At 38.4% G+C, this 12,726-nt stretch overlaps 2 protein-coding genes across 2 annotated transcripts in view; one reads left to right on the forward strand and one right to left on the reverse strand.

The window, feature by feature from the left end:
- LOC108578785 overlaps positions 1-12,726 on the forward strand; it is a 112,213-nt gene that overhangs the window by 92,802 nt on the left and 6,685 nt on the right. Inside the window, exons 3-4 of the mRNA XM_017942180.1 lie at positions 2,877-3,213; positions 6,459-7,124. Coding sequence (XP_017797669.1) covers positions 2,877-3,213; positions 6,459-7,124 — 1,003 coding nt within the window. The remainder of the gene's footprint in view (positions 1-2,876; positions 3,214-6,458; positions 7,125-12,726) is intronic.
- Positions 1-12,726, reverse strand: part of LOC108578786 (autophagy-related protein 16-1-like) — a 433,092-nt gene that overhangs the window by 76,801 nt on the left and 343,565 nt on the right. The window lies entirely within an intron of this gene.

Raw genomic sequence — 12,726 nt, forward strand, 5'->3', positions numbered from 1 at the left:
TATAGATCAATCGAAATGCAAATATTCGCTGTGTGATATCGTAACGCTCGCGATCTATATTTATGCACATTTCACAGTGCTTCGTGATAAATATTTGCATAACGATGACAACATTTTTCTACCGAATTGAAGATAAATTTACAGGGATATACCGATCGATATCAACGTTGTAACAATGCTATTTAAGAGAAGTAAAATCAGTTATAACTGTAGCAATAAATAGCGTTTTATTAAAACCACGGAAATCTGATGCTGATTAATTTTACTAGGAAAGTTTCTGTTAAAGTTCTGAATAATTTATATTTAGTAGCAAATTCCATGCATACACAGTCTCATTCATAAGTATTAGGACACTTACTGAATGTAAAACGAACCTAAGGAATTTCGTTATACAGCGAGTAATAAAAGGAAGAAATGTATATAATTTAATCCTTTAATTACAGACCACTCTTTTGTTTGAATAACTTTAATTGACAACAGGTGATAAGCTATTCCCATTAAAAAATGATCCTAATTTTTTCTGTAACATTACAAACACACTGTTTTTATAAAATAGCAAAACATTAAAATTAAATTTTAAAATATTAAAAAGGTTAACAGCTACATTCATAAAGAATTCATACCTTCCAAATAAGAAAGTAAATTTTGATCAACTCGAAAGACCTATCTTAACAATAATTTAACCATTTATTCATACGAATCGAAGCTATTAAAAAAGAGATCGACGTTCTTGCGATAACGATTGCATCCTTCAAAAACTGGTATTACTCGTTCCTTTCGCCATTCGTATACATAGTTCCCAGCCGGAATGAGCTATGAATATTTCAATCACCCGGTACATCGAAGCGCGTAAAACTTCGCGATGCTTGATTTGCGGCCGGAATAGATGAAAAAAAAAGAAAATAGGAAAAAACGAAAGAAAAATTAAGAAACAACGACGAGAAGTTCCCTATCTCCTCGCAGGACGTCTGTGTATTACATTTGTTGTATAGAGGCATTAACGAAGGCGGAGCAAAAAGCGATAAAGAGATGGGAACCTGTTCAATTGACTCCTCTGTAAACGTCACTAAATTAGTGTTTTCGCAGGTTGACTGTGCAGTATTAGGAAGTAATCAACTCCGGTAGCATACAATAATTGCTTGAACGAACGGCGCCAGTCTGGCTCGAAAAATAAAAGGAAAAACCTCTTAATACACTCGTATATTTCATCGTGACATGCTCAGAGAGCGAACACTTCTAAATGCAATATTTCTGTTTCACGCCATTAAAGACAGGTTTCTTGTTGATTAAACGCGGTGGAAGAACAGTTTCAGCTGCTTTCAGATCAACGGTTCCTCACAGTCGAAAGAAATGTTTAACATCGAGTCGTAGTTTTCTAATAAACTTGCCCAAGGAATTCCCGACGATCACGGTAAGAGCGTTGGCGATAAATACGCTAAATGCTCTCGAGGAACAAAGTGTAATTTGCGGTACGGCGATATTTGGCAACCGTGAAGCTTGCAGTTTTGCGAAAATGCATTACCCAGCTTTCGTTACCATTTCTACTGTCCTATATTTCGAGTGATTCTCCCTTTATGGACTACTCGCCGAAACTTAATACATTTCGCACATTGTGCAACCGAAATCCGGAGTTTCGCTTTCTCTGTTACTCACTGTTCATCGTGACAATAGTTACAGCGGTAACCGCCCAGAATTTTAGTAGAAGGATTTTGGCCATTTTGTACAGATATCGTGCAACAGGTTAATTTAGTTGATAGTTTAGTAGAACGTGGTCATCGAATGGTAATCAAAGATACTTTTGTTGGAGTGGTTAATATACATTGAAATAATAACCTGTCGACAGAGTTATATAACGTGATATATACAGGGTGAGCCGTGTGAAATAGATTTTTTTAAATATTTGAAGTAAGTGAATTGATCAGTTTGAATTAATAGGCTGAGTTCGATAATACCATGGTCGAATATTTTTTCCTTCGATATACAGGGTGGGCCACGTGAAACTGGCCATTTAATTATCTTCTTCAGCTACAGGGGTACGAGGAAATTTTTATAGTAATTTAAATGAGTTCAAAGGGTGAATAAGGTGGAAGAAATGGCAGAAAATGAAAGGAAGTTTCGAAATTATTATGCATGTTTATGCACATCAGTGTCTGCTGCAGCATAGAGTAGAAAGAAATGTATACATTCGTGTGAAGAAAAAAAAACAGGAAAAAATGGTATTTGTAAAAAAATTATCCTTCCATCTTATTCACCCTTTAAAACTGTTTAAATTAAGTATAAAAATTGTCTCGTAGCTAGAGAAGATAATTATGTAGACTGTTTCACGTGGGCCACACTGTATATTTTCAAACATTTTTACCTGAATTTCGCTAGACCGGCACGATACGAACGAATACACTTCACATTTTTTATCTTTCATCGGATCAGTGATTCTGATTTGAATGCCGTAATTGTATACGAGGGGTGTCAACAAGAGAACAATGCTACCACAGCGACCAAAACAATATTTTTCAAAATTTTCCCTCTTTTTTCCCGTATTTAACGCTGTTGAAGCAACAATGTACAGTGCAATCTCTATTGTAATCAATGTGTAATAAATTCCGTGCTTGCATTGAAATATCTGTTTTATTTGAAAAACAAACGTTTTCAATAATTCTTTCGTTTAACAAAAATTCACTTAATTGAGCCTATCGTTGAATTAATTCTTTTTTATATTTGCCCATTTACAAAGCGGATCTTCTCGAACCACAAAAAACAACTGTAGACACATTTTGTTCGATTAACTATACCCCGAAACCTATTTCCTTTCGAACGTAATCACTTCTCCTTCGATTAAACAGCAAAAATCTTTACCGAGAATTCAATTTTTGTTTCAGATCTGCAAACTACGCAAACACGACGAAACAATGCGAACTTTCGGACATGGATCGCCTAACCGTCGCAGGATCGAACGCGTTCCAAGCTGCGAAGAGCTTCGATTATCTCGAAAATCATTGCGTGGACGAGCCTGTGAAGCTTTGCGAATTCAAAAAATTGTCCGGTCGCATCTTGAAGACCGTGGATTCTGTCTATCAAGATGTTGGCAGCGCTGAAGAGTGCCGAGAGCTTTGCCTGAATTCTCCATTCCGTTGCCATTCTTACGATTATGGCGATACCGGTGACATGGTCTGCCGTCTCAGTCATCACTCCAGAGCCACTTTGTCTGACATTCAGGTGAGAAATTGCGTCGAATTCGAATTGTTTGCTTAACCCTTATGTCAGTAACCAGAATTGTCGTCTACTTTATCGTCCAATTTTAGTAGTTTTCTGATAAGAAAATTCTAAACTTGAGGCAAACACGGATAGGTAATGTGCCAACTAACAACGATCTGGCCGGATATTTAAATCTTCTACCTGGAAGGGTTAATTATTGATGATAAAATCGTCAGTAGATACTGTATTTGTCATCATACAAACGCAAACAAGGTGGTATTTCGATTGAAAATACGTCAGTATCGTCCGGTAAATTTCGCCATGCACGAAACTTTCCTCTCGGGAAAATTGACTTCGAAAATATGCTAAGTATGCGCGCATTCGATAAACGCTTTTTCGTGATATTCGATACGAACTATGTAGCTCCCGCAGAATAGGTCGTAGATGAAGAAAAACTTTGGCAAACTTGTACGACAACGAAATAAGGAAGTCTCTCGTGGAAGAAGAAGTGTTAATTTCTAGAATACTCTTCAAAAATTAAAAATTGAAAGTTTGCCAATAATTTTTCTGTAATTATGCCTTTAAAATTCTCTCAAAATTTAAATAAATACGCGACTTGTGACGTATTCTAATCAATATCATTTTTCCTCTGCTCGCTAAGAATGGGCCAAAAGAATAAACTTAAAGACGGTGCCCCACGGCTGTGCTCGATTTTCACGAAACAACTGACCGTTCGTTCGGCGAAGGGGCGTTTAACAAAGTGTTATTCCGCGGCGTTTGGCAGAAATGGTGGAACATGTTGTTTCGCAATGTGAAATTTCGTCGGGGGCGAACTTACTTTAATTCATTCGGCACACGAAGTAAAACAATTCGACGTCAATTTCCAGCATAGAATACGCTTGGAAATCGTAGACCACACATTTCACCCGTTTCGCAATGCCACGTACTCTTGAAAGGGCCGGTAGGGATTTTCTGTAAACGTGATTACATTGCACACGTGCAAACCAGGTCGAACAATTCGCCGAGAGCGCATTCGTGGAAAATCGAGTTTCCATCGCAGATGCTTGCTCTATCGAGCCTGTGGGTGGCTCTTCAGTTTGTGCATACGAGAGAGAACGGTACCTCACGGCCCCGAGAAAGTCAAGACAAAGACTTTTCTTCTCGCCAACCTGTTGAAGAATCGGCTCACTCTATTTCCGCTAGCGTTCCACGTCGAACTGAATCACTGGTACTTTTTACATATCATACTCGCGTCACGGTTCTCTTCGCTTTTCTATTCTATTTCGGTTTGATCTACGAGAGGTTCTTTTTTTTCTCTCTTTCTTCCTCCGTTTTCAAGCAACGGAGAAAAACGATAGGAAAAACTGAATCGCCCTTCTTTCTCGTTTCGATAGATACGTAGATGATGTTTCGCGAGGTATTAGTTTGGAAGATGTGTTTCGAGAATGCTTGCGGATTCGAAGGATGTGCAGCGTGGAAGAGAAGTTCACGCACTTGGAGGTTATGGGGGTAAACCACCCCCGAGGCGTTCGAAGATAGGTTGAAGCTTGGGAATTTTTTTCGTAGGGAAATACTTAGTGAGAAGTTCCAATTTTGTTTGGAGGAAGTAAATGCAGCTTTCTTCTCTAATTTTTGCAAAGTCAACGTGTTAAAGATGCAGGAGTTATTGCGAAGCTTATTCTGCTAGATCATCGATTACATCGGTGGCAGGGATTGGAACGTCTAAATAAAAAATTATTGCCTACTATATAATACGTGAGATTTTTCAAAAATTAAAATTATTACATGTAGAAATGGTGGCAGTTTGAAGAGGAAAAACTTCTTTTTACCAAAGAAAGTCAACTTTGAACGTTTCTAAAAAATTAAGTAACCGAGATATCGAAAAAATTGGAAAAAGTTACTTTTTAAAAATTGAAGAGGAAAGCAGAAAGTGACATTCATATCCTCTGAAAAAATTGAAATTTTTCAGTCAGTACTTACCTGTTAAAAAAATTCTCAAACTTTACCTCAGTTTTAGGCGCCTCAGGATGATATATCCCCTTAATAATTTATTACAGCGGAATGGAAGGCATGGTACTTTCATAAATTAGCATTAAATGTCCGAAACGTTTAAAATTAAACAAAAAACTATTAGCGCGTAAATTAAACGTTCTTGCAATCTGGGAACTTTTGTTAGAAATGATAAGTACATCCTTGGAATAGGGTTCTAATGTGATCGCATAAACGTGCAATATCTCAAAGTTAATGCCACAGTCTCGATAATGAACGACCTGTTCTGAGTTTATGCGTCCAGTAATTCGTTAACAAATAAAACAATAAACAAGAATGAACATTCACGACAGTTTGAGTTCTGTAAATAGCAGATAATGATAACACTGGTGCGTAATTGTAGTCTGAATATGCAAATTGTTATTATCCGATCAACGTAAATTATCGTTTTAGCAAGGCGTATTGTCGAATTAATATGATCAGGTAAAATATTACCAGGTTTAAAATACAGTACCTTCTGCAAGTGTCAATTGCAGTCATTTTCTTCGACACGAAACTGAGATATGACGCGGATATAATTCGATACAGGGTGAGTCGATAGGAACTGCCACCTGAAGTAAAACTAAGAAATACTGGTAGATACAATGTTACAAAATTTTCAAATCTTGACGATATAAAAAATATATCAATATATAGCGTGCCATTGAAAAAAGAATGGAAATAATCTTGACACCTCAAAAAACTTCAAAAAGAAAAAAATCAGAACGCATCCATTTGACGAGCTCCATCAAATACAATGTATTTCATAAAAAACAGTTTTTGATAAAATCAATAAATACCGAGTTATTTCAGGTGGCAGTGCATATTGACTCACCCCATATATCCACGCATATCCATTCTGATCCATATTGTTATTTAATTTAAATACTTCAAAATTTACTCTCGAAACGCTATTTTTGCACAATCGCATTCATATTTCCTGACTTCCACGTTGTATTAAAAAATTTCACATATAAATAAACAATTCGCAGTACTCGTTAATAAATGTGACACTCGTAAAATTGTCCAAATGGTATCTCTTTAACCCTTTCAGGACCGAATTATCTTTTAAAATTTCTTATTTACTTACCAATCGTTTTATCTGTAAAAGATACTAAATTGAGTACTCAAGAGGGACACACGCGTTCCACCGGTCACGAAAAAGTAACGATAGGTGAAAAAAAAACACGATACAAGAAATGCATTGCACAGGGGACGAAATTCTTTGTTGACTTCAGGAACCGTATCTGGACGTGCCGGAGGGATCGACGTACGAGCTGAGCTCTTGCTACAACGTTACGATCGACTGTCGTGCCGGTGACATGGTGACAAGAATCCAAACGAGCAAATTGTTCTACGGCAAGGTGTACGTGAAAGGATCGCCAAATTCATGCGTGCAGGACGTAAAAGGCGCCCTGGAGTTTGAGCTCCGAATGGCCTACGACGACTTGGAGTGCAACATCAGACAACAGGGTCTTGGCCGTTACTTGAACGACGTTGTGATCCAGCACCACGACACAATTGTCACCAGTTCCGATCTCGGCCTCGCCGTCACCTGTCAATACGATCTGACCAACAAAACGGTGTCGAACGAAGTCGATCTCGGTGTACACGGTGACATAACGCCTGCCCTGTCCGAGGAGGTGATCGTCGATTCGCCCAACGTCGCCATGAAGATCACCGACCGTAGTGGAAACGAAGCCATCCCATCAGCTGAAGTCGGTGATCCGTTGGCACTGAAGTTCGAGATCCTCGACCCTAACAGCCCGTACGAGATCTTCGTACGCGAGTTGGTGGCTATGGACGGCGTGGACTCCAGCGAGATAGTCTTAATTGACTCGGATGGTTGCCCCACCGATCATGTCATCATGGGCCCGCTCTACAAGTCGGCTACCACCGGCAAGGTAAGTTCCAGACTAATGGTTATCTTTTATCGTTGATGGCGCCCGATGTGAACACATATAGCCTTAGCCAAAAGTATCGAGTAATAACTATTTCTTCTGAAACCTTTCTATTGTTCGTCATCCTTTGCTAGCCGTGTTCAGTGTTCCTTGCTCCCTTCTATTTTATTTGAATTTAGCATATTCGAATAACATTCGAGTAGAAAATAAGGATCTCCCATTTTGACGGTTCCAAGGACCAAGAAAATGGCGGGAAAAATGTTCAAACCCCTAAAAAGTAGGAGGGTTTCAGAGGAGAAAGGAATACGATTTTCTGAATTGTTTGTGTTATCACGATTTTCCCAAATGTACTATAGAGTAATAATTTTGGCCAAGGTTGTAGTATCTACAGGTGATTTCTTAGTGAAGAATTTTTCAACGAGACTGTAAACAGCCACGTACAGAGGATTATTCTTTTTTTCCGAAACGAAACAGGGTGTCTCATTACCCTGAACACTCTCTGTACTCCGATCGAACTGTCATTTCACACGCTAAAGACGACGAGAGTACGTGACCGTGCTCTAACCGGGACCCAGGTACAATACAGCAACAGCTGTCACAGCAAGAACTGTTATTACCCGCGTCGGTCTCGGGACGTCTGTAATTCCTCCTACGCGCTTTCCTCGGAGTTAATGATAAAAAGAGGGATAAAGACCGATTCTAATTTGACGGATGTAGCGGAGCCGTGGACGACACAACTAATAGAGATGCTTGATGCCGATAATGTCGATACTTGCCCGGACGACCGTTATGGGAATGCGCGTTACGTTCGTCCGTGTTTATGTACACTGGTAAGGGTGGAAAAGGGGGGGAGTGGCGGTGTTGAAGAAACCGCGAGTCAACCAGTCGGTCTAACTTCATGCTAATCAATCACTCAAACGGATTTTACGACGGGAAGCAATTTGCTCGCGCCGTAATAGGTCGCATCGTTGATGCGCCGTCGCCTTAGTGATGGCGCGTCATGGGGTGCTGATGCTGGGGCTTCGAGGGCTCGTTATTATTTCCCGTGTCTAATGTTCGCTGCCGTCTGAAAATTTGGAAGGTAAACAAATTCTCCGTCAACGTTACACGGCTTCGGTATTTATTCTTCGGAGTGGATCATTTTGTTCGCGAATTTATTGGTTGAATGTTATTAGGTCGTTCATTTTTCAGAAGATATTTTTATTTCAAATAATTCGCATAATTTTCGATACACTTTTTCGTTTTTACGTTTTCACCTTACAAACTCTCTGTGGACGCCCTTTGCCTACAGAAACGGGGTGAAATAATAATAACATGCATATGGCTTGAACAAACTCATTTGAATCAAATTTATACATTTTGAAAGCGCGCTATCAAAAAATAATCCCAACCAATAAGACTACCATGCCTGCGGAAAATGCGACCGCAAAGAGTTAACTGTGGGTATATAAAAATCCGAATCTCGAAGAGAAAGATACTTCTGAAAGGAATTTTCAAAATTCTCCTGTTTTTTATATCGTTTGTGTGCAAGGAAACTGTCAAGTTCAAGAAAATCAGTCGGTGATAAATCAGGGAAATTTGGGGGACGAGGGAAAACTTAAATACTCAGTTGGTGTCATTTTTGTACAGTTGTCATACAAAAGGATAAGGTACTTTCTGTTGACCAAGACTGGTTGATGTACCTTTCATTTTTTTACGATTCTGCAATAATACATAGGTGGTACCCTGTCCTAGGGTACAGAAATTATTTTCAATAAAAATGTTTAATTTCAATAATCACGTTTTTTCTAAAATGAACGCTTTAAAGCCGTTAGAGCTTTCAGGGTAACCTAACAATATCGTGGCGAATTAATATGAACGATAAAAAAATAAAATTTGTCGATACAATTTGAAACAGAATTAGATAGGTGGGCAAAGAACGTGTAAAGCCACTCGTAAAGTAGTAACGGTGTAAAAAAATCCCCGGGGATATCCTGACCCATGTGTTTCACTTACGAGTTAACGCAATATCACTTGTTACATACCCCAGAGATATTTCCATTTTGATCTCAGCTTCCACAGAAGAGAGGGATAAGAAACGAGGATTGTAAAAATCCCTTTTGTCCCCTCACTGATTATAGTGAACTTTTGTTTGACAAAATTCTCCGGCGAAAATTGTATAATTTGGTGGAACGTTGAAATTTTCCGTTTTATGCAAATCGGCGATAATTCTCTTTGGAAGAAATTTATCGGTGTTCGAGGATATTAAACACTCACGGAAAATAAATTTACACGAGATATTTGTTACACATCCCGTGTATATTTACAAAGTGTTAAAGCGTAAATAAACTACAGACAGAAATAGATTTCGCAGAAGGAAAAAGGAAAGTAGCCGATATGCTTCGATGTAGGTACACCAAGACGTTGATCAATGATCGTACCACGCCCACTACGAGATGGATGACATTATCGATGTAACAACGATTCAGACATTCGTGCGTTCATGTTAAGGTGTCACAATATCGCTGAATCATCAGCCAAGTGTAATTTCACGCTCAAAATACAGAATCCCCTGATGTACTAAGTGATAATCGTGCTAAGTGACGCGTTAACAAATTACAAAGAATAAATTAATTCCGCGAACACACACCACCGCCGTCAAGTTCCAACAAGGAAACATACTGAAGCGATAATCATCAATTTTGATGAAACTTTGATATAGAGCAGTTCTGAAAAAAATATGCCACGCGTATTTTTTTTATACTGGCAATGGTGCACAGTGAAGGGGTGAAAATAGCCCTTAAAATTGTGGATAGTAAATATATTCAGTCGAATATCTCGAGAATTATTAGAGATAGAGGAATCATGTAAATTGAGGAATTCTGTATTTTTCAGCAACAAATTTAAAAAATAAAAATTAACGTTTATTATCTTCATCTTCGAGGACAATTTTCACCCCTTCAATGTGGACGATTGACGACATAGAAAAATACGTGAAGTTTCATCAATATCGGTGATTATCACTTCGATATATTCCCCTGCAAGGTTTAATTTATTAGCAGAAATTGCATCCCTTGAAAATATTCATTTTTCACTAAATATCATTAATTCCTTTCTATTTCGTAACGTATTAATCATAGAGAAAAATTCCACCCGGTATAACGGACATTAATTGAATTTTCCAGTTAATCAAGTAGTACAAACTATGCATGACGCGACAATCGAAGTACTATCGAAGCTTTACTGTAATAATTGATTAAAGACGCGAGGTATAATCAAATCCTTAGTGAATTGCGGATTTCAATTATAGTTATCGATCGCTTGATATATACACTCTTATATATACCGTAGATAAGATGGAAATCTAGTTGAAAATAAAAGCTCAGGACTGTACCAGTCTGGCCATCAAGAATGATGACGCGCGACTGTCTTAACATGATATGAGAAATCGTTTTCTCTGTAATGATCATTCCATCCGCGTGTACGCCATAAGGAAGCGTAAAATTAGCTCCGAGATCACGTTGATGAAGAAGGGATACAATTTGTTCGACAGAACTAGGTATCTGAAGAATGTTAGACGGACTTAAACATGTCGGATAAATTGAATGCACAATGTATCCGATGTGCTAAATCTATTTCAAGAAAGTTAGAAACGTTAGCTGGGTTTCAGGTAAATTGAGGATATCAAACGACTTAAGTAGCTTCAATATGTTGCCTCCGAAGATTGATAGATTAGACTCCATTAAAACCTACCCACTTATTGAATATCAATTTATCAGAATCTCAACATTTATCGGGAAATCTATACAGAGACGCTTTCCAACTTCTCAGCGTTTACCTGCATTTTTCTCGCTTTCGAATGTACAGGGTGGGCCACGCGACGCGAGACTATTTTTACACGTAATTTAAATGGCTTCGAAGGGTGAATGACGTGAAAAAAATTATTTTTTAATAAATGGCAATTTTTCTGTTCTACGCATAATAATACGACCCTAAGATAACCTCTGATTCTAAAATTTCAAATCAAACGTGAAACTTCCGTTCGATTTTTGCCATTTCTGCCATCAGAAAAATGTTTCTTCCATCTTATTCACTTATCTTACGTGGCCCACCCTGTATACATAATGTTAAAAAGTAGCGAGTATCCATCAAGAAATACGAACGGAAGAAACTACTGTGATATTCAAAGAGCACTTGGAGAGACCATAAATTTTAAATGTAGTACATTCTCACTCATTACTTCCTTGTGCTATGCATCGTAAGAAGAAGAGGTATATCCGCGAAAAATAAACCGCTGGCGTAGTTTCAATCGCTAAGTCGTATCGACGAATAATGACATATAGCTATCTTAACGACGTGAAAGATTATTCGTCCAATAATGATCGTTTCTTCCGCGTGCGCCTCATAAGGAAGCACAAAATTAACTTCCAGGCCTGTGTACCAGTACGCGAAGACATTCGATGGAGGTGAACCCAGGGATCATTAATTCTTGCAAATTTTATCGGCATGCGATCGTCACGTACGATAACGAACTTCACACATCGTATGATTTAAGAGGTAGCTGTCGTGGTCACGACTGATTTCGAGTTTTCTAGTCACGATATAATTATTCTTCTTAAATGAACTTCGCGCGCGTAAGATCCATTCGTTGAGATAAGGCTCGCGAACGTTCAGCTTTTTTTCGATTGCTTCAGGACGCCCTCATCTACCGATCCATCCTCGATAAGCCGATTTATTCACTATCGTCACTTAAAGGGTTAGGCTCTTCCTGAGTTTTGAAAAAATTTCAGTTTTCTTTCTTTTGCTTAAACGGATAGTTTATGTTTTTTTCTAAATGTGAACTAAACAGATTTAACGAAAAATATTCATGGTTTTATGCCACTGGAGATGATTTAACGAAGCGCGTCAATCAGGAATCGAAATTTTAGACGGTGTTATCCGTAACTGTTACAATTTTCATCCGATTCGTTTGAAATTTTCTCAAAATACTCTCTGTTATATAATCTACAGACGTAGACAGTATTTTTGGAATATATCGAAAACTTTCTGTGCAATTAATATTTTTATTCCGAAATTTTAGGGAGCAAATGCTTCTTTCGTCACATCTTCACCATTTCTATGAAACTCGATATTTTTCAAAAATTCTACGCATTTCTTTAGTCGTTGATATGTAGATGATGAAAATCCTAGACATTTTTCTCCAAGTTAAACCATGCGACAGCAAGGGAACAACACCTTGAGAGCGTTCATTTAAAATAGCGGTTCGGGGGTGCGGCCGTACCGCCGCCATTTTGCAAAGAACCTAAACGAAAAAAATACTTTCACACTCTCCGAGGGCAATACAGCAAAGCCCGCGTAAAAAATTCTCCATTAATGGAACTATTTTCTCCAAAAAAAAAAAAAAAAAACCCAAGTTAGGTATCATTTTCAGGACCGTAAGATGGTCCTCTAACCCCCTTCATTTCCCGCGAAAGTTTCGATTTCTCCGTCGTACCAGTTCACCCTCGTCCCGTCGTTTTCCAAGAACAACCGTCCACCGGTTTTCGAGTTGAACGTCCTAAGATAGCGGACGATTGATGCCTCATCCGTCGAGGAGTAAAACAAACAGATCGTTACGATAGTGGCA

The sequence above is a fragment of the Habropoda laboriosa genome, unplaced genomic scaffold, assembly GCF_001263275.1.
Source record: "Habropoda laboriosa isolate 0110345459 unplaced genomic scaffold, ASM126327v1 scaffold47, whole genome shotgun sequence".
Taxonomy (NCBI): Eukaryota; Metazoa; Arthropoda; class Insecta; order Hymenoptera; family Apidae; genus Habropoda; species Habropoda laboriosa.